Source organism: Pagrus major, chromosome 22, assembly GCF_040436345.1.
Source record: "Pagrus major chromosome 22, Pma_NU_1.0".
In the NCBI taxonomy this organism is placed as follows: domain Eukaryota; kingdom Metazoa; phylum Chordata; class Actinopteri; order Spariformes; family Sparidae; genus Pagrus; species Pagrus major.
In genome coordinates, this window is record NC_133236.1 from 9,729,696 (window position 1) to 9,753,441 (window position 23,746).

Sequence of the window (23,746 nt, forward strand, 5' to 3'; positions counted from 1 at the left end):
AAAGAGTTGGTTTTAATTTTCAACCAACCAATTGATTAATCGACTGATCGTTGCAGCTCTACTTGGGACCTAACAAAGGACAGTGATACCTGGTGCTTCACAAAATGCTTTTCAAACATCTTCGAGTGTACCAATTCTTCTTAGGTTTTTAAAAGGTTGGCTAAAATGATTAATAACTAAAACTCAAAAGTTAATAACCTTGGCACACCATATTTTCCAAAATCTCTGTGCTTGAAAAGCTGAAGGTCTTTATCTCTAATTCTCTCCCTCATTTCTTCAAGTACCGGTAAAATAATTGACCTCAATAATACCCGGAGTTCTTAGTCAAAACTGGGTGTCAGGGGGCACAAGTGCACCCAAACAATTTTTCACTTTTGCATACTCCTAACTGTCATAAAATGCTGGCTGCGTACAGCCCCAGTTAACAAAGATAAAGCAGCCAAAAGGGAATTATGAGAAGAGTTATTAAGGAAAAGAGATCATCACAAGACCGATTTCAACCTATCAGTGCACATCACACATGGCAGACGTGGCGAGACGAAATACAGACGTTAAGAGGGATAATTTTTACTTTGATACTCTGAGTACATTTCAGAGCCTGTACTTTATTACTTTTACTGGAGTAAAGAAGTTGAATCAGTACTTCTACTTTTACGAGAGTCTTTTTTTACACAAGTATCTGTACTTCTACTGGAGGAAAAAATGTGTGGTCTTTTGCCACCTCTGCATAGATGTAGCCTTTAAAATATTCAAACACACACACTCACACATATTGTTACTGGCAGCAAATAATAATGAGGTCGAGGTTCAAAGTAACATCACCCTGATGTATTAATGATCATGTAGGAGAAGGACGTGTGAGGGAAAAAAAAGAGCTCAGAGGAGAAACAAACAAACACACGCAAGGGCGCACACGCACACACACGCACACACACACAGACACAGACACACACACACACCAACGTATAACTAGGTCAGGATTATTACAGTAGCTAAATTCAACTTGTCCAGTGTTTGTGTGTCTCTCTGTGTGTGTTTAAGGGTTTTCCACACCCTCGGGGGACAGACAATATAAGGGTCACACCAAAGTGAGTCACATCTTGACACATCTAGAACAAATACATGTTCTCACACTGATATTTCAAATAAAGACATAAAGAGGTGCCACATATTTTAAACCATGTTCTAATAATAGCCAGTAGTCATCGACTTTAATTATTATCATGGTAAAACGAAGAGTCAGTTAACCAAAACATATCAAATATGCAATGATGAAAAACACAGCAGCATTGTCATATTTAAGAGCCCGTGGCAAAGACATTTACTAAGTACATACAGGTCCTACAATTCAGAGGGAATAGCTACACTCTTTACTACATTACATTTGCTTGACAGTTGAACTTATATCACAGTTTTCTATAATTCTTTTTCTATAAAAAAGTATATAATAATAAAAGTTTTCTAAACATAAAATTATACAACATGATGCACTGATTTAGCTACTCAGCAGTATATAAAATAGCTAAAATTAGTAAGTAAGTTAAAGGCATTTTAAGTATTAGTAGCATTTTAAGTAAGTTAAAGGCATTTTTTCTGAATTATTAGTACTTACTTTTGATACTTTAATAACATTTTGCAAGTAGTACTTTTACTTAAAGTGTAAGTTAACCCAAAAATGAAAATTCAGTCATTATCTCCTCACCTCCATGTTTATGGAAAGTCAGGTGAAGTTTTGTATTCTGCAAAACATTTCTGGAGCTTCACAGCAAAACAGTGTTGCAGCATTCCCCTAAACAACTGAAGTAGCTGGGGACTTGTTTTAAGGCTTAAAAAAAAAAACAACGGAAAAAACATAAAAATGCTCCATACAGCTCGTCCGGCATAATCCAAGTCTCCAGAAGCCGAGAGATCCCAAATTGATTTGAAAAGACGTTGAACTTGTGCGCCCACTTCACACAGGGTGCAATTTTTTTCTTGATTGGTTACTCAACTACTTATTTCTGCTTATGATGATTAGTGATTTGTTAAGAGAAAATAATCAACTATCATTACATAACTATACGTCATCCTGCATTTAGAGACACATACATCTTGGGTGAGTTATTACCATTATCATACTGCTATAAGCTGCTATAAGCCAGCTCATTGGCCCGTATGGAGTGATGGAGGGTGAGAGTTGGTTAGTGAGGGGACAGCAGGAGGTCTTTTCAAAGCAGCTCAGTGATATATGGAGCTTTATCTTGAATAACTCAACGCTGCGGGGTTTATTTCACCGTATGATTGATTTATTGAACTGCAGCAGAGAGAATGACATTGGAGGTTAATTGGTGCTGTAGCTCAATATATCTTCTCTGCTGGAGCCTCCCAGGGTTCAGCTGGCGCCTTTACATGCACACTAAAGATCCAGTCTGAACCCGAAATATTTTGAGGAACAAAATCAATTAGTTTTGCTTAAATATGTGCTAATGTGAATGTCTTTGTATGGTTTCTTTGATCATTTCAAATCTCCCTGGGTTATTATATTTTTTTGATATTATTATTAATATCATTATTTGTTTTGCCAGTAGAATAACACCATAATTATAATACTTATCTCACTGCATGCTACTACATCATAATATCAACAATACTCTGTAATCATCATTGTATCACTTCTACTCCTATGATATTGTTATAAGCATTTTCATACACGTTATACAAATATTTCAGTCTTAGTTATAATATTTCTTAAGCTCAGTTCTGACAAAAGATTTGCAATGAGACAGAACTGTTTTAGAGCACTGCAGTGAAAAGTTGCAGCGGTGTGAACTTGTCAGTCACAGCTCGACCTGAGCCAGCTGATATCGTTGCCTGCGACTCAGCATGTCAATTGCCAGTGGCTGGTTTTAAAACCTAAAGCACATCACCTGTTTCAACAACCAAAAAGCACCTTGTAGCAAAGTCAGCTGGTCAAGACACTTACAATCTGTCAGCAGCTAAAAAAAAGGGTTTTGGACTGGGGAAAAGACTGAGGAACAACTGTGACTGCATGACACGAGCCTTAAAATTTAAATTTACTGATAAACTGCTCACGCTCACTGTAACTCTCATCCCACTCTCTTTCTCTCGCTCAACCAAACACTCACTACCCACACATCTTTTAGTTTTGCTGTTTCATCAGTCCAAGAAATACAACTGTAGCAAGTAGCTCACTATCACTGTCTTCATTCATATTTTAAGACGCTACAAATTATATCCGGCCACAAAGAAAAGCCTAAAAAAGCCGGCAGTTAGAACCAAAGTACAGAGAGTCGTTGCTATGGAGACTATAGACTGTTTTGTATATTAGCAGGTTTTCAAAATGATTCAGACCAGCACATTGATATATCTATTAATCATTCCTCACATACATGTTTACAAAAAACAGAGATATTTCATTTGTCACTTTGGTCAGTAATATCAGTTATTATAATAATATTATAACCAATAGTGTCAAGGGCTTTGCTCTGTGTATGGCTTTCTTACTTTGATTTGTTTACTTTTGTATATATGTGTCCTCTCTTGTGCTGTTGTACTTAATTTCCAGAGGCAAGAAAGGTCTTATCTCATCTTATCTCAACATATGTTATCTTATCGTATCTTATCCAGGCACACCAAGGCTCAGTATTGTATTTTTGATCCAAACACCACAATCAAATACAGTGGAGCAGTCAGTGCATTTATACCCAAAGTGTACAGCTTACTGTAGTTGGGTGACCACATTAATTGCTTTTGGGATAGAGGAACCCTTGTAGACCTTTTTCTTTGTGAGCGGCGCCCCAAGAAGAGCAACTCAAACTCAGGAAGGAGAGGATGTGTTTTGTCATTAATAATTGGCAGGACTTCCCCATGTAGCACTTCTGTAAAGATCATCTTGTGTCTTCTTCCCTGCTATATCCTACCCAGCTTGTTTCTATTTACTTACATAAGTCAAGTGCCAATACCAGACAGGCATACACTTCACCAAAGGTTTCAAGACTGACCCCCAACACCTTCAGTTTACCTAGTCTTTGACTAGCTTTCTTACATATATAAATTAGGGCTGTCCTGATGTCAGATTTTTGCTACTTGATTATCATGGCCAAACAAATTCATGATAATGATATTATCGTGATATTTATAGGAATTTGAGTCATAAACAAAAGATGCACAAGGCCGCATCTTCGCCTCATCATCCAGACCATATTATCATATGTGCATTATTAACACAATATGAATATTTCACTTTTTTATACCACAGTTATCGTGAATATTGCAATACTGAGACATCCCTGACAACCCTGACTGTGAAACTTATTTCCTCATCTGTGTGTGTTCCTAGATCCTTAAAGCAGTTGACAGTTTCCACAGTTTGGTAACACAGTATCAGTGATGAGAGCGGGTCTGCCTGGTTATTCCAACATTAATCAACAATGAGTCAGGCTCACACCACTGTTCGAACTTGGAAAACTGAGAAATGATTAGATACATCATCATCTTTATGGAAACGACACACGAAAGCCAATAAATAGCTTGAAATTGTTGTGTAGTGTCATTTCACTGGTATTCACAGAGCATAGTCCTGGAGAGAAAACACAGAGGAAGATCAAAAGTGAAAACATGATGCAAGCGAGGCGATAATAGATATGAGGTTTAAACAGTTTTAAACCAATCACTCAGTGTAATTAGAGTTATTGGTTTGCAGATAAACACGCTCAGTGGTTGTGTAGCTAAACATGAAGCAGGTCAGCACTGAAACAGCCTGTTTGTGCTCCCTGCTGGATGAATAAGGAGTCAAAAGAATGTTGACATCTGCAGCTCGATCTACAAAGCTTTTTTTATTCTGAGAAAGTTGACTGAGCTGCTCAACATTCACAGCCACCATAACCGCAACTTCATGCCTGTGCACTCATTACATTTGGTCCAAATTGTGTTCAGAATGATGTTTTTGTGGCTCAGTGGGTCGCATTTCATGCCCGTCACTCTCCTGGTCTCCTTCGTCTTATATCCCTGCTCTGTTGTACACAGCTGTCACCCTTAAATTAAGTGAAACACTAATAGAAGAGCAGAATATATTTGACTTCGAGATGACTGACATCACAAGCAGTCTGCTCTGTTTTCTGCTGCTGTAGGTTTACAAATTGCTCTCTCCTCTTCTGCTATTGATTTCTCCCTGTATGTGAACGCTGGCGGTGCTAAATGGAGGCTTTAAAGAAATCCTCTCTTTGTTTCTGAGGGGCTGAAACCAGAGTCTTTGTGTTCATGGTAGTTGTTTCAGATCATTTACACGTGTTCTGCTATTAAACTATTGTAGCTGCTCTCAATATGACTAATATGGTCTCGAAGTGTATTATGCAGTTTAAGAAAAAACCCTTGATCTTGTTTTAATAGTTTTTCTGTCATTATCGATTATAGTTATGATAACGCAACAACTTGGATGCTCCAACAGGCTTAACATGGCAGGAACATCAGATGTGAGATAATGCTATAGTTTGTAAACAATCTTCAGTATTACCAGATTTACTTGGAAGGCAAACATTTCAATTATTAATCAATTTATCTATTGTAAACATATATTCGATCTTGCACAAAAGCTTCCTGATTCAACTTTGATCTACTGCAATTACTGTAGTTCTACACACACATTTTTTTTGATGTAATGAGTGCTTATAACCGCCATTTGGATTCGCTGTTTTGCCTCCAAATATCTGATTTAGATAATATGGCATAAACTAGTTAGTTTTATCACTTAAATTAGTTAAAACTGTACACGACGCAGGAAAACCAGGTTCACAGAATAAAGTTGACAAAATTACAACTTCATCACATCAGTTATTGGTTTGTGGACTACTGTTTTGTAGCTTCGAGTCTGGCATTACGGCCAAACGAGGGGGTGGACCTGGGGAGGTTATCCTGATTGAATCTGACTGGCAACCCAAGGACACGCCATGGTAGTGATTTATTAATCACAAGGTAGCCACACCCGAAAGCATCCCCTTGATTTATCATCCATTTTAGTCTAAATGGGACCATAATTTACTAAATGAACATCATGCTGTCTTGAAGAAGACTTTAAATTAGCGACTGAGACCATGAACTCATTAGGAAACTGTTTACTGAGGTAGTAAATCAAGTGAGAAGTATGGTCATTTTCTCATGAGCTAATATAGTTCAGACAACAAAACTACTTGGTTGGTTTGGCTTAAAATAACTATGTTTACGTTACTCATATTACTTCAGTTACGAATTTATCCATTTTATGTGTGGAATACATGTGACGTAATTTATCTACCTTTGTAAATTAAAATAACTCCTTGTTGACTTTTGCTTTCACACTGGACATAAACATTGGTCTCCCGTTGATCTATATTATTTCACCTGACTTCCTCCTTTGCTGCTGTAATAATTACTTCAGCCACTAGAGGTCACTGCCTAAGAGGAAACATAATATATATACATGTGGTGCCCTATTAATTTTTTTCGCCCTTGCTCTTAAAACATCCTGAGTCTGCCACTGGATTAAATAAAGGGGATTTTTCTTTATTGTGGAGTTTTCTTTTAATTAGATATTACAAGGATGTTTGCAAACACCAGGGGGAAAAAAATCCTTTTTCAAGGGAGAAACTGACAGAAGAGAAAAATTAATTAAATTGTTTGGATTGAAAAACATTCCCACCTGGGAGCCGTTCAGTTCAAACCAGGCTTCTGAACATGAACAAACAGGGATCCTCCCTTCAGGGCTTCTCTACAGTAGCTGGTAAGAAAGTTTCTCAATCACTCTCTTAACACACAGAATTTCTCCCTGTGAGTTCAGGGATTTAAACCAGCACCCTCCCGGTAACAGACTGGCCTCTCCAGCCTTCAGGCATTTCAGCTGCTGACATGTTGGCTCTCAGTGAGGCGGCTTGTTAGAGCAGATCACAGCCTCCACACTCGCTCTAAACATGGAATAATGAGAATCCTACGGGTATTAATTATGGCTGAGAGAGGACAGAACGCGAACATGAACACACACACACACACACACACACACACACACATATTCTGCTGTTTGGTTTTATTTTGAAGACTGTCTCTTAGAGAATTCTTGTTTACATCTCTTACAGTAATGACCAAAGAGAAGGAGCGAGAGAGAGAGAGAGGTGAGCTGAGGTAACTTTTCCAGTATTTCCACTACTATACTCCCACACTGCCTGTTTCAGTACAGCCTGTTTAGCACTTTTATTACATTTTATAAAATGTATTAGATAACAGTATATATTCCTTGATTGTGTTTTTAAATTTTAAATTAAATTTAATTTCCTGTGTATAAATTATCTTGATCCTTGATGTGCTTATTTTTATTTCAACTTTCCCCCATTGATAAAAGAAAGAGAAAGAAAAAGAAAAAAAAAAAAAAAAAAACTGCTGCAGACACAATCGCAAAAGTGAGGAAAAAAATTTGTATAATTTGAGAGATGCTAAGGTAATCTAAAACTCTGACACACACATAGTGATTATACATAAAAAAGACGTAACCAAACAGTTTATTAAGCTGCTGTTTTGTCTGGAATGACAATCTGTAAATGACTGAAAAACCCTGGTGTTTATGATTTTCACATCAGCTGATTTTGTCAAATGTCTTTAGATGTCTTCACCCTTCACTGTATCCCAGATTAATTTGTTTCCTGATTGTTCATGGTATAGAGAGCTACAATATTTCCTGTGCTACAAACTAAGTCATCATAACTCCTGGTTGACCTACCTGGTTGATGGCGGGGACCCCCTCTGTTCCTATGCAGGGAGCCAGTGTGAGCACAGGTAGATCCTGGCCCTCCACCCTGCGAGACTCCAGACAGTTCTGCCGCTGTCTGATCACCCCGGACTGAGAGTCAGAGTCGTCCGGGACCCTGATGGAGGAAACAGACATATAATTAATACAACCTAATACAACACATGTAACAGCAAAGCTGTACAGCTAAAAAGCACGAGAGGTGAGTAAGAAAATATGTTTGTTTTTTTTGTTCATTGGAGTGAACTGACCCTTTAATGTTTAAAACCACATGTGGACATAAGAGGGTTTCGAGGATATATCATCTTAATTTTAAGATACACTAACAGCCTGACTGAGATGAGACAGAAGACCTCAATCATCTCAGTCGTGCTCCCATTAACTACATCAAGATATCACGTTAACTTTGACACTGATCTATCAGCTTTTTCAAAAATGTGCGCTGCACATGTGCGCTGCACCTTTAACAAATCCGCCGAAGGCTGCGATTCTCTAAACTCATTACTTCAGAAAGTTTTCTCCCAATCTCCTTCTTTGATAAACTTTCTCAGTCTTTCCTGTTAAATTCTCCCTCGCGCTATAAACTCGGGCTTAAGCCCTGTAGCATTAATTCAATCTGCTATCTCTCTCCGTTTTAATAACCCGTTAAAGGTTATTCTGCGTTTTAAGGGTCAGGTCCATCTTCCCTTGAGAGCGAGCCTGTTAATTCCATTCTGGGGGATTAACACCAGCCTCCAGTGGATAAATGGGTATTTAAATGTGTGTGTGAGTGTGTATATGTTGAAGTGTGTGTGAAAGTGAGAGGAAGCGTTTACAGTAAAAGGGAATTCTTATATTTCTTAAAGGTATTTGTATTATGTATTTAAATGGTGTTTGTGTGTACTGTACTGTATGTAAATGAAAGAGCCTGCCAGGGATAGTAATGTTAAAAGCATTAATGTGTGTTTCTGTGTGTGTGTGACAGTGTGTGAGCATGGTGTGTGTGTGTGTGTGTGTGTGCACGCAGATAGGGCAGTCAGTCTGAGGAACCAGGGCCCCTGGGAGCTCAGCCAATCAGGAGGGAGGAAGGCACAGAATGAGGTGTTCAAAAAGACATAAAGATGGGGCTGTGTGTGTGTGTGTGTGTGTGTGTGTGTGTGTGTGTGTGTGTGTGTGTGTGTGTCAGTGCTTGGAAGTAGGTATACTCTCACTGGGGACATGAATTTTGACAGATTTACATTTACATAACAATTAATCAGACAAAAAGCGCCTCAAAGGTGTCCAGTGTTGATACAAGCTGTATAATTTACAACTTGTAGAATGATATTGTTAGCTAGCTAGTTGTGCTAACTCCAGAAGTGCAAATAAATGTTGCCCGAAAAAATACATTCTTATATCTGCAGATAACAAGACGATATGACCCCTTGAATTCTCAGGACTTCTTTTAACTCTCTGTCCCAAATGTTCAGATGGAAATTTGTAAAAAGGGCATCTGTCTATTTCTGCATCCTCAGCATGGAAGATCTTAAACTCGTTTAAATTCCAAATGAAGGAATAGACCATCTACAAACTGTCTCCTTAATGCCATTAATTAGCTTCCATACATACAAGAGGTCGGTTTCAGTACTTCGGCATCATTATTTTGAAGGCAAAGGTCACAAAATCGAGCTAACTGATGATCCTAGAAATTCGGTCGTATTCTGATTGGCTGTCAGTGTTCATAAAATTGTATTGAAAATGACCCTCATGATATTGTTCCCCACTGTCATTAAAGTTTTGGTGCGGTTGTGGTGAGGACTCCGCAATCCACTGTAGTTAGAATTTTTAAAATGAGAATGATGATTATTGTTATAGTTAACGTTCTTGGTGTAGACACAGAATGCAATAAACTACCCTTAAGGGTAGTTTATTGCATTTTGTGCAGAGGAAAGGTAAAATGACGCACCAAACGCCGCTCTTTATGGGACCTTGGACAGAGCCTGAAGAGGAAAGCCTACGTGGGACTTGTCATCTCTGACTGGGGTTTTAGGTTTTGATGAGCCAGCTCAGGCAAAGAAAGTCTGACTATGTCAAACTTGCTTCCTGATATACCCCCTGGTTACAAACTGACTCCCAATGTTATTCTCCTTTTGAGATATGAGTTCCCTATTCTTGTTTATTGTATTGTTTTTGACAACAACTATGTACTTTTAGGCTGCTGAGTGTCTTGGCCAGGTTTCCCTTAAAAAAACGGTGAAACCAAGGTTAAATAAAACAAATGAATTAAGCTAGCTACAGGTTTGGAATTAAACTTTTGAGCTCCACTCTTCTCAGCTTGTATCCTTACCTATCATCTTTTATTGTAGCTAGTTTTCTTTTGGGGTCCCTGGGAAAGTTGAGAGTACTAAAGTTGTGGGACGGAGCCAAAAGCCAAGAGACAGAGTATAAACTGAGTGTTCAAAATCAAAGCAGCAGAGGCTGAGACGTCCTAACCTGACACAGCACTTCTCGAGCCAAGGCTTTATACATACAACTGTTTTTACGGACTGAGTAGTACTCCCCATGGTGAATAAACTCTCTTTAGAAGTTACAAACAAACAAACTAGGCACCAAAACCTCAAAGAAAAATAAAGAAATAATCTAATTTTTAAAATGCCCCGGGCAGTAATAAGCCAGTGTTGGTGTCAGTCTTGAAATTTCTCCTCTCTCTCAGTTGCGTACTCAGCAGAAGCTTTCTCTCCCTGAACAGATAAGTTCAAAAACATACACCCACGCACACACACACTTACTTAAGCTCTGGGTAGACGTTGTCCAAGTACCACTTAAAGGATTTGCACTTGAGCTTCTTGCGGAGTTCCACTCTGCCTTGAATACTGGGGAAAAACACAAAAATACACACACAAACACAAAAGCAGAGAGTCAGATAAAGACAAAAGGAGAAACACTTAATCAGATATTTAATACCCTTTTCACAACTACTCAGACCAGCAAAAGTAGTCATAACATAGTGACAAACTGCAGAAAAATAGTGTGTGATGTGATGTGAACAGGCAGATAAAACCATTAAACAGTGTTTAAATGTCAGTGTTTACATGTGTCCGGCAGATAAACACTGACATTTATGAACAGCTGTGGGTTTTAATGTCTGTTCCTGTTGTGTTTGTAGGAGTCTGATTGTATAAATCACATGGTGTAGACGCACCTCCTATTTAAGGACAAAACACTGGTCCAAGGTTAAGGTTAATCTTTGGCTTAGGATGTGATGTTTTGATCTTTCACTGCCCTCTGTGGTTTAAAGTTTAAAGTGTGTGTGGTCAGAAGTGTGCTCTGTTGCACCTGTTGGGACACCAAACAGTACTGTCACAGAGTCTTTGAGTACTCCTGTACATCACTGCAGCGAGTTGAAAAGTGAAGAAAACAATGTGTAGACTCAAATAAAAGTACATCTACGCAGGTAACATGGCTGTCTCCATCTCTCTGTTCTGCTCTCATAAGGAGCTGTGTGTCTGTTTGACCGAAGGGGACCAACTTCGAATAGTGTGTTTACGAACAACAATGAAAAATTCTGCAAATCATGCCTCTCAACCATTAGAGGTCAGCATAAACAAGATTTCGAGGGGTGTTCAGTTCCCCTTTAAGGTTAAGGTAAATGTCAAGTGTTGAGATGTGGTTCCATAGTTAATCCTTCAGTATCTCTGGTTGTGTTTTGGGCACTGCTGCAAATCAACAAACAGGGCTACTTTATGGCCCTATTTGAGTCACAGCATTTTTGCATTGTGAGTACAGCAGCTAGAAGTACTTAACTCTTTTTAAGACTTTATATTTTATTACTTCTGTGAGTTGCAAGGATCTGTACAGCTGTGCCAACCTGACCCTTGTTGTTGTTTTAAAGCCTGACCAATACTCAATTTTTGGCAGAGGGAAGTAGAAAAATTCCAACATCAACCTAGTGACTGATATACACAATTTGTTTGCAATGATCCCTCAAATGTCATTAACAAGCACTTGTGACAAAGATTTATAAGATTATAAGGTTTAACAATAAACTTTATAGACTAAAATGACATCAGTGCACCAAAACTTACTGAATTTAGTAATAATACCAATACCGAAATACCCGTGAGAGGCCAATATCGGTCGATAATATTAGCCAACCAATGTACTGGTCGGGTTTTGCCTTTATTTTACAATTATTACACAAAAATACAGGCGATTGACTCCTTTCCCATTGCCAGTAGACTAGTTTGCCTTTCTGTTTGTGTGTTGTTGTTTTTTTTCTGGGGTGATATGTCACTAACGCACCGGAAAACAAGGAACAGCAGAATGCAGCCTGGAGGCCAGTGACAATGTTATGGTGGTTACCTTTTTATATATTTTACTTCAGTCTCTTTCAAACTCAACACCAACTGAATGATATTCAAGCATTGCTTGAATAGCAATAATTTGTGTGTCCACCCGGGTGTCATATTTTCATTACTGCTGATAAATACTGAGCTGATAAATACCCTTGACTGTTGCAGAGTCATTTGACCAGGGAATGAATGACTGTACCCTTTCCCATTGAAGACAAAGGCTTTTATGTCCGGTGCGAAAGGGGCATTTGATGGCTTACAGATGAGAAGAGGAAACATGAAAAAAGCAAAAGGCATGAGATTCAATAAAGGAACCATGCTGGAAACAAACCTGGAATGTTACGGTTTAATGCACCTTAAAAAACACTCGGCGTGACAGCTTTCCTGTCACTGTTTTTCTGGCTGTGGCACAAGAAGATGACATTGCTGTTCCTAATCCTGCCAACAAAGCTTGTATTTACTGTGTTGTTTTTCCAAGTGGAGACACAGCCATCAACCAGCACAATGCCAATCCTGTTTGAATAGCTGAAGATATTAGAGATGTGGTGTGCAATTCAGAGGTCTGGAACCAAGTGTGAAAATCATGTGTGTGTGTGTGTGTGTTTTCTTACTCTCCGTAGGATTTTCCCCGTGCTGCAGGGCGAGCAGAGTAGTAGAAGAGGCGGAAGTCATCCATCCATACCTCAGCTGTGCGACGTGTGTTCCTGCAAACACACACAGACACACAAACAAAGAAATAAGACCATGACACAGCTATATTTGCTTTATGTTGTACTTGGACAGAAATGGTGCTACTTTGAAATTCAGGTGAAAACATTTACCTCCAGAAGACAAACAAGTCAGCCAACATGATTATCCTGAAGTGGATAACGTGACTTTTTTGGCATTTATTGTTATCGTGTGACTTTCTTTGAATGTACCAACAGTCTCTGCTTTCAACTGTCAAATAACAATGATGTAACCTTCGATTAAAATGAGTGCAATTATTGTGTTTACCCAAATGGATTTCTGATCTTCATAAAGTTTCAAGCCTGTGCAATTTATTTTAATTGTGTTCTGTAAGAAACTCAAACTAATACCTGCTTGGAGAGCAGTCAAAACTAAAAGTACAGTCATTATGTGTGAGGTGTGTAAAGTTTCAGTAATCTTATGGTTTGCATCTGAGCTGAATTCACAGCCTAAACAAACTCCTGATTGACTAACTTTAGTACCAAACAAATTACTTGTCAATTACTTGCACTTACACACTACCCACACACACTAATAATCCCACTAACTCTCCTGCTGGCTGATTCTCTGTTTGACTGACACAACACACGGGAAACAGACAGCGTGCAGCGTTTGCACTCTGAGCTTTGTGTCGCAGCCACCGAACACTGTTCACATCATTGTTAAAGTGGATTTACAGCTGCCTGGGAGCCTTTGAGCTGTGAGTACAATATTATCCTATTAACATAAGCTGTATTCTGTTCCCTGCCCCTTTCAACCTGTTCAGACAGAAGGATGTTTACAGGCAGTCCAATAATCCATTAACAGGACTAATGTGCTCAGACTGCATGTGAATTGATCTCGTATAAATAGATTAATCAAGGCTACAATAAGGATGCTGGTTCCTTTCAGTTTACAAAATTGAGTGCACTTTCAACATCACTGCATGGTGTATCCATCACAGTGTTATATAGAGAGATGAATAAGAACAAAAACAGTGTGGAATGAGGAGATAGAGCTTGTTTCTTTTATACATTTCACAAGATAAAAAATAAAAACAGTTTGTTACTTAATATCCACAGAAAGGCCAATATCGAGTCTAGGCATGTAATGAAAGGCATTCTGGGAAACATTGAGAATGACAAATGGTGGTAGAAGACGGGGAGAGCGAGTTCATTGAAAACTAAATTGCAGCACTTCATCGCAAAATAACTCCTGGGATCCACAGACAGAAGATTTATCTGATGGATTATTCCTTTCACAGCTCAGTAACTCATAAACCTCATGATGTGAGCAAAGCATTAACACGGCCAGGGTTGAAAGTTGAGTTCCCTTTGTGGCGTAATGGGTGGAGCAAGGCACTGACGTTGCCAGGTTGGAGGGCTTCAGCTCCCTAAAGATGCGCCTCTCGCTGCTGAATGGCACTTTGGAGCAAAGCCTCCGCTGAACGGTTCAAAGAAACTTATTGTTTGGTGTTGAACTAGCTAATCCGCAGCAACACAGAGACTTTCTCTTTCCAGTCGGTCTGTTTAGTTGCTCATTTTGCTCCCTGTTGGCCGTTTCCGAGGCAACATCTGTTCAGCTCGGCAGATGATGACTTTTATTCGCATCACGATGGCCTGATGTTTGTGATCAGTGCTGATCTCCCATACAAAGCTGCTGTTGTCTGCCCGCGTGTTGCTCTGCCGGTTAATTAGTTGGAGGCTCTGCACTGGCAGTCTAGGTTATGAATATGCTAAATAAAAAGAGCTGCTTAATAATAATTCGATTACAAAGATTATGCTGTTTCCTCCCTCGCCGAGGCCTGCTGCTGTGACCTTGTGTGTGTGTATGAGATTTTTTAATTGTAAGCCTGTGCATGACACGTATTTATGTTTATACGCCCACAAGCATCTCATATCCTCTCTCTCTTCCCCTTTCATTAAACCGCCACAGCCAGTGTGTGTAATGCCTGTAATGGAGGGTTTCTGTCATTTCAATGAGATAGTTCACAGCTCAGAGAAACTCAGCTAATAGCTAATTACTTCGGAGAGAGAGAAAAAGAGTAAATTGGGACGAGAGATAGAGACAATGTGCTTCAGTGTTTGTGCAGTGTGGGTGAATAACGTGCAGTGAGCTAAACAGAACTGAACAGAATGAGAGTAGGCAGGATTTACACCTGGTACAAACATGGCTCTGTATCTGGATATCATATCTGGGTAATGAAAAAGTGTGTTGCCTTAATGCAAAGTATAAACAAATGCAGAATGCATCACGACCAGAATCTGGATCTGGAGGTGGTCTGGGTTGCATTGCAACATTAACACCTGGGCTGTCTTTTCTGTAACAGAGCTATGTGTTTAAAGGCAGCAGGTGAACACTGGGAGCTGCTGATGTCTGTTTTTTTTGTTTTTCTTCCCTCCTCCCTCCCACAGTGGAGAGGACGGACTTTACTCACATCACATCCTCTTCAGGAAGTGTTCCATATATAATTTATTTTCTCATTTAAACTTTCAATCATTATCCCCAAACATCTGGGACACAGTAGTTGGGATGATGTATTTGTGATGAAGCTGTGTGGAGACCTTGTGCGTGATTAATGAATTACCATTCTGTCCCAAACAGCATTTAGTCATTCACACGTGCATTATGAAATACACAAAACACTTAAGCCTCAGACATGGCTCAGTTTTCTGTTTTTATTTAGCGAAACAAAATCTGAAGCTTGCTCAATGGCAGTATCAAAGAAACGTGCTAATAGTTGTACATGTTTCTAATCTAATAACTACGGAACTGGAAACTGGAAATTTTCCAAAAGGTATTATATGAAGACAGAGGAGGATGACACAATATATAACAGGTCGACTATGATCAGTTACATCACTAGTCATCCCGAGAAATCCTGGAGGAACACAAATTTTTGCCACCATAATATCAAACTTGGTCTGATCAGTTGTGGGACTTCTTGTGGGCAGCGATTTCTAGCACATCTAGTCAGAAGTGGTCCAAACTCCAGCAGCACTTGTAGTATAAAGACCACACAAACATCACAAGTGTCGCTGGAGTTTTAACCTTTTCTGGTTGCCTCAAACTGCCAGAAATAAAGAAATCCAGACCCCTCTGGAATTTCAAACAGATGGAAATTCTGACATTAATAATCGGTCAGAGCTCTTTAAGGGACTTACTTGATGTATGTGTTGGCGTTACCCTCAGGGAAAACATACGGGTGTTTCTTCCTGAAGACGTGACCAACTCTGCTGCAGGGGAGGATCTCCAGACTGCCGCCACACTGCCACACCCGGAACGAGATCTCTGCACACACCAGACACGCACAACAACCTTGTAAATGTCATGAATATTCATACCTGAAACTATTATAAACTTGTCATATTTTACTTCATCGTGCTGCTTTATTTTGGCTTCATTACAAAGAATATAAATTTAGAGTGTTCTCGAGTCTTAATGTAAGTACTGAAGTGCAGAAGAAAATCATGTTGATATCCTTGACATCCTTCTTTTCCTTCATTTTCTATACCAAGAAATTCACACAAACACATTGAATCCTTGAAACTGGCCAGTCCATCTGTAATTTAAGTCCCATTGAGAGGAATGTCCTTCTATTTCAAAGTGGATCTCTGAGTTTTTACTGCTTGTCCTTCTAAATCATTTATTTTTTGATCAGCTCAGTGTGTTATTTGACTTTTGTGTGAAAATAAACAAAGTTAAAAATGTTTCTTGCTCATCCAATAGATGGAAGCATGCCAACATATAGTCCTTTGTTGAGAACCGTAACAACAACAGAAAATTACAGAGCAAGCCCACCTCAAACCTCATCAGTTGGGCTGTTGTAATGTCAGCTTCAAGGAGGTACTTGTAGTCTTTGAGGCCTCTGTTTTTTTTTACCCTATATTTGTCCACAATTTGATGAACTGACATCACTAAAAAAAGGCTAAATTAGGTGTTAAAGGTGTTTCCTTTCCTTCAGTGTGTTCTAAACTGTAAGTTATTGTGCTTGTAAATGATCTTTAAACTTAAAAAGGCCATAGCTGCATCAACAGAAGCTCCTCTCTCCCACAGAAAACACTGCTCCTCCAACGCCTCGTCAGTTATCCCGCCTTTAATTCTGTGACATTTGCATAATGAATGCCTAGCAGCTATTTTGGCACTTAAGAACTGATTTAGCACAGCTGTAATGCTGTTGTTAGCAGTGCTGGGTCAGGCATGTTTGAGCTGACCAATCATAGCAGACTGGGTATTTGAGAGGTGGGTCTTAAAGAGACAGGAGCTAAAACAGGAGTGTTTCAGATTGAGGGAATACAGTGATGCAGCACCGGACAGTATGACAAAACTGATATGCTTTTAGGGCACTAAAGTACCTAAAATAAAATGATGAACCTGAAAATGAGCATAATATGTGTCCTTTAATTCTTTGTTTTCACACCCAAATTTGAGAGGCCAGCTCAGTCGACTCTTTCAAAAGAAAACTCAAACAACATATTTTTGGATCAGCCTTTAACCTCACATAGTCTGCCCTAATTACTAAACCATGGCAAACCAACTTACTTAGTTTAATGTGGGCTTGTTGTGTATGTTATAATTACTTATGAACCTGTGTCCCGTGTTAAGATTTGTCTGAGTGATCAAGCCAAGAAGGAGTGTGATTTTTTTACCCAAACTACCTCACAGTTTCTTTGCCTCAGCTTCAACTCTCTGGTGCCCCCAGGGGAGGCTTTTTGCTTTGTCCTGCAGAGAGTTCATGTCTTACCAGAACATATTCTACAATTTCTTGATGGGTGAAATGCCTTCTGGAGTTAAATTAACGATGAGCACAGTGAATATTTCATAATCCCATCCGAATGGGGCTTTAGCTTCACAAAAGACAGGATTCTAACAGCAAAATGTGATCACTGTGCCAAAATAATTTCATGCAGGGAGAAAGGTTACCTAAAACAGCAGAACATTTCCTGCAGTTTGGTGAAAGAATGTGTTTGTTTACCCCGAATGTCGTCATTATCAGCCAATATTCCATTTCACCGAAAGGAATCTTGTCAGTTATAACAAACAGCAGCATTATTCTGGTGAATATTAAAAGTGTTATGTTTTTCTTGAAACATGTTTTTATTCCTTAGTCCAATGAAAAGGCAAACATCTCAACATCACCCACACCATGTCAAGAATAAATGTAACCCTTGTTGTGTTAAATTACCTGTGTTATGTTTGTTGTGAAGCACTTTGTGACGCTATATAAATAAACATCCTTATTTCCAAAAGATGTATACCATCAGATGACTCATAGTCTCTGTGTTACTTCACCTGCTCTCTCAGGCTTGTTGTTCATTTGAAGCTTTGCCTCGTTCCTTCTCTGCGTGTCCTCATTAGTTTGTATCACGGCTAAGTGGGCCAAACCTCTGTGAATATTTGATGACCCGCTGACGGACTCTGATTTGTTTGTCTGATTCTTGTGTGTGTGTGAGAGAGCTAGTCGACATGTGTGTTCATTTGACCTGCTTATACTGTGCTCATCCTGTGATGTGAGCGCAGCAGCACACATAAAAGACACAGCTAACTTTGCTTAAGTTGCCTGTCTGTGAGCTCTGAGGAGAGGAACAGTTTCCCCCAAGAACAAGATGCTGAGAACTTTACAAAGTTTTACACTCACTGTGAGGGAGAGAGAATGAGGGGGAGAGAGGAAGTGGAAATGAGAGCGTGGACTGGATGTGATGAGGGAGAGGAGAGATGGAAGTAAAGATGAAACAGCAGAGAGTACAAACGAGAACAAGAGAATTCAGTGAGATACTGAGATACTGACATAGAGCCTGTGAGACTGACAGAAACATGTTGGAGATCAAATGAGTGTGTGTGTGTGTGTGTGCATGTCAGAGAGAGAGAGAGAGAGAGAGAGAGAGAGAGAGGATAAAACAGGCTTTCATTGATCTGAGAAAAGCAGCAGTACAGCAATCAGCGAACTGACTCCGACACTGTATTACTGAGCACACACACACACAAAAGCACACACAGAGTTGAGATGACTGGAGGCAGGTAGCAGCAGGACAGCCAGATGTTGCAGCTGGATGGATGTCAGACTGTGAAGACGTTTTTCTGCTGAATGAAAAGTTCACCTTCATTCAGCTGATGTTAAAGGACCTTTGTATTCAGATCAGGTCACTCAGTAACTTAATCACACCATCCTCTTGTCATCTACTCAGCTGTTCATTCAGCCATTAGTGCACTTTCTTATGATGGCTATATAAAACCGATCTTGACTGGTACAAAATATGATTTTGAATAATGTTTTGAAGGAAAAGTAACTGCTACAGTACTGATCTGGATTACGCTTGTTGGTTTCGCCCCCTCTTGAAAAACTGTCTCAATACAAGCAAAATCAAAATATCTGGAAGCCCTGGGATCCCAAATTAATTTGAAAAGATGTTATTTACACCCTTTTTTAAGTCAAAATCTTCACTGTAGCTGCTAATCTAAAATTGTCTGAAGTGGGTGCATAAGCTCAACCTCAGTACGTGGATGGTGTAAATAATGTCTTTTCAAATCAGCTGGGGATATTAGGGCTTCTGGAGTCTTGGATTACACCAATCAAGATGTATGGAGCCATTTCATGTGATTTTTTTTCAGTTCTTTTTTTCCCCAGCTACTTCAGTTGTTTAGGAGAATCCTGCAGCATTGTTTTGCTGTGAAGCTCCAGAAATATTTTGTGGACTACGAAACTTCACCCAACTTTCCATCGACATGGGGTTGAGTCGAAGTCTAGATATACTAACGACTCACCAAAGTTCTCCCCGCCCCAGATGTCCATGGCTGTGTCGTATTTGCCGAGGTGATTGAACCAGGACCTGTCGATCACAAAGAGCCCACCCGCGATGATGGGTGTCCTGTCAAAGAAACAAGAAAAAACAAAGAGAGGGGGGGTCAAGAAGAGACAGAGTGTGGGTGGCTTCTAAAACAGAAGCAAGGTGTTGCTGTAATTTTATTGTACTGCAAATGGTGTCCTCGCCTTTTTCTCAGTGTAATCTGTGCATGAATTTTTCTTGAATCAAATCAAATCTAAAAGTGAAAAGATTCATCGACCACCTGTGGTTATCTCTGTGTTTTCCAGAATAGGAAAGAGCCTATTTATTGGCTGCCACACAAACACTCACACACTCATTCGCACACAGGCACAATCAGCGGCTGAATCATGATCTGGACAATGTGACGAGCGAATTGCTGAGGGCCAACACGTGTCATCAAATACCCTCTGTTCATCAACAATTATCCTGCCACCACTGCCTGCAAATAGCACTCTGTGTTTCGTGTGTGTGTTATTGTATGTGGGTGGAAGCACATAAAACCTTTTTCAAGCTCAATTTGTCTTTGTGTGTTTAAAAGAATGTAAGTATGTGTGTATGTAAAGCACTTGCTTTGTAAGCCACAGAGGAAACAGAAGAAATCAGCATTTAATAACCTGGCAGTTAAATATATTGAGACGAGACTGGTGCATATTTGTGTGTATGTGTGTGTGCTCTTGTACTAGCTTTGTGAGGACTGTGTCACAGAGTGTGCCGTGTCAGCCCTGATGTGTTTTCCCTACCTGTTTCCCCCCTCCTTTTTCCCTCACCTGCTGTGTGTGTGTGTTTGTGGGTGTGGCTTGCTGGTTTCTGCTGCAGCAGAGGGACACACCTGACAATCATCAGCTCATCACCTCCTGCTACATTACCCTGATCTCTCTATCACTCCAGTGCCACACTGTTCTGCCATGGTCAGTGATTATACCTTGCGCTCTCTCAAGTGATTACCAGCTACATTTTTGCTCGAGTCTTTTTGCTAGTGCTTTTCCTAGCCTTCACTTCGTCTCACACTTTGCTTTTTTACCCCCCTCTTCTTGTGCAGATCCTCCAGTGTCTCTCTGCTGAGCCTGCAGTCTCACCTGCGCTTTTTGTAACTTCTCCTCGCTGACACCATACCTCTGCATCCAGCCTGCCTGCCCTCCTTGCTCCCTGCTTCTAAGTACTCTTGTGAATAAAACAATTTTGGACTGCACATCTGTCTCCAATCTGCATTACCGTCCGACAAAAAGTATTCAGCCTTAACAGACTGATCCACATTTTACCTCAACGAGTTTTGAAGGCTTATCAGACACCATAACCCTGCACTGTTACGGTACCATCCCACTGAGCAAAGACACATCCGACATGTGTCCTACAACGTCTTTGTCAAACGATCAAAAGACGTCCACTGACGAGCCAGACTGAATTCTTTTGCAATGTCCTTTTGAAGTTCATGATTGACGTCCAAGTGACATGAACAGGGGTCAGAATAAAAGTTTTTATGTTTTGGTTTTAGAAATCTTTTCAAAGTCAAATACAGACATAAAAAAAACAACGTCTTGTAGTTTTTATGACGTCTTCAGATGTCGACCCTTTGCACCCCAATATTTTTGGAATTGAACCTTGTCTTAACCTCAGTACATGGGGCATACACACTTCCAGAGCACCCTTCAGCTTCACTTCTTTAGTTGTAATAGTTGAATTGAAAAGTCCTTAATGATTATCCAAGTCCAATCCTGTCCTCATTTATATATCAGCTTTATTGAATGCCAAATTTTGGTCATCAAACCTTCATCAGGTAGGCTATCCATGAGTTTCCTGTTGAGGTCAGTGGGGAAAAAATCATAGGTGATACTGGTGCTCTGCAGAACTAGCATAAATAACAAAATATTCTAATAAATGACACACTGGCGGCACTTTCAAGGCTTTACAAGCATTAGCTAAGTGGGCGAAGGTTTTGGTAGGTTTTAAATGAGACAACATCACTTTCGCAACTTTTGGCTGTGTAGTCTTTCTAATCACATATTTTCACAGTCTTATACTTCAACAGTTTGATGACAAATTCAAACTTTAATGACCTTTAAAATTATCTTTTAAAGTGACAAACATCATATGTGTGATTCACGGCACAATTCAAACAGGATCAAAAGAATATTTGTCTCTTGCCATTGACTAATGTACATATTTGTCTCTGAAATATGGTCTCATGGTGGCCCACTGGAAAGGGAGGGACTTCGCCTCTACTGGAATCAATGAGGGGGCGGCGTTTTTTCAAGCTTTGTGAATGTCAGTCTGGAAAGTGGTGGAAACTTCTTCTCCGTTAATTGACCAGCTATAGTTACAGTATGTATGTAAACTGTGATGGTAAAGGGTTATAAGTTACAAGGTATAGGTTACAAGTATAGTTTATAAGTCTGTGCACGTGTATGTTCCCAGATGGATACGGTGACTCAGTCCAGCCTCCGCAGGTTGACGTTACACAGACAGAAGACGCATGCTGACATCCATCTAGAGACTGACGAGCTACACTCCATCTCGCTACATGTATCTCCATCACACTCACACGCACGCACGCACGCACACACACACACACACACACACACACACACACACACACACGCACACACACACAGGCATCTCGCCACCCATCCATCTGTAAGTGTTCAACACTCTGCCACTAAAAAAAAACATGCAGTAAGTCAGACAGTCTCAAGTTGGCACAGCAGTATATCTGGGTTCCTGCCACCAATCTGACTTATGAAGAATGAGCGTTGCCAAAGTTTAATATTTATAACTGTGCGTGTGTGTGTGTGTTTTAGGCTTTGGGTCCTCTGCCTTCCTTTGTTTGTTCGTTCATCTCCCCAAAGCAAATGATTCGTCAGGCATTGAGGATTAGATTTTGTGTAAACTTTCAGTGAATGGAGTTCTTTAGCGCAGCTCAGCAGGGGGCGCTGCAGCAATAACACGTCAAACCAGGCTGACGCCTTTGTTACTGACTGATTGCTGATTGTCAGCACTGCAATTAACGCCCACAGCTACATCTATTGTGACACAGTGGGTGTATTTATTGTCTCTCTCCAGATTTATTTCTATTTTTGTTATTGTGGACCTACACAATCAGATGTAATGTTGAAACATCATAGCTATACTAAAAATGTTCATGTTGGAGCATCATGTAAATGCAGACTGATACATTTACATATAGGTTGGACTTGCTGTCTATTTGTTGCCGTTTAGTTGAGTGTTGAGTGACAGTACAATTTGGCATTGAAAACAAAACTTGAATAGACAAAGGAAATATTGGAATTGGAGCATTTAAATCTGAAAAAGTTGTGTTGGCACTGAAGAAAATATTTACAATTTTTTTCGGTTTGTTTTTTGTATTTTGCCTGTTTTTAATGACAACTCTTCTGACTTTTTCTGCATGTACTGTATGTCCTTTTTTACATGGTAAGTTTTTTTTGTTTTTTTTCAGTGTCAAATTTCACCGTCCCTGTTCTAGCCTCATATTTAATCTTTTTGACCTATGCAACGCCTCACTAACTTTTGGAGCATCAATGTAAACTCCAGTGAACGAATGACTGAAATAAATGATATGCTTAATAAAGATTAATCTATAGAGACCTTGAAGTCCTTTTAAGGTAATATTTTTAAGCGCACAGAATAAAAATCATTACTACTATAATCTTCAAGTCTTTAAGCCACCAAAAGGAGTGATCAAGTGAAAACAACTTCAGGCAAGCAAAGGAATACAAAGGCATTGAACTTTCCCGTTTTATGTAAGTATTGCATAAAACATGTACATGCTCATGATCAAATCTGAAGATAACTGTTGTAGTATATAACCCGTACGGTGTCTTGAAATGAACTCACCAGAATAGTGTGTGTTTGTTAATGTTGTGTTTTGATTGTTTGATGATCATCCAGCTTGCACAATAAAAAAATGTTTTGTTATATCACCACAGACCAGAGCAGAATTTCCTGTTTGTATTAAATAATTAATTAATTTGTACAGCTTCTACATAGAGCCACTAATGTGAAATACTTTATATTTAATATTTGGATATACATGCAGAGAAATATAGTTGTCAACAGGATGTATTTTTTGTGATTAATATGTGTATAATATAATAGTTTCTATAATTATGTAAAGACTACCA

General features: G+C 39.5%; 1 protein-coding gene across 1 annotated transcript in view; it reads right to left on the minus strand.

Moving 5' to 3' along the window:
• galnt14 (UDP-N-acetyl-alpha-D-galactosamine:polypeptide N-acetylgalactosaminyltransferase 14 (GalNAc-T14)) overlaps positions 1–23,746 on the minus strand; it is a 188,229-nt gene that overhangs the window by 13,791 nt on the left and 150,692 nt on the right. The window contains exons 9-13 of the mRNA XM_073492794.1: positions 19,549–19,652; positions 15,951–16,077; positions 12,690–12,782; positions 10,516–10,599; positions 7,742–7,886 (exon numbers count right to left, since the gene is read on the minus strand). Coding sequence (XP_073348895.1) covers positions 7,742–7,886; positions 10,516–10,599; positions 12,690–12,782; positions 15,951–16,077; positions 19,549–19,652 — 553 coding nt within the window. The remainder of the gene's footprint in view (positions 1–7,741; positions 7,887–10,515; positions 10,600–12,689; positions 12,783–15,950; positions 16,078–19,548; positions 19,653–23,746) is intronic.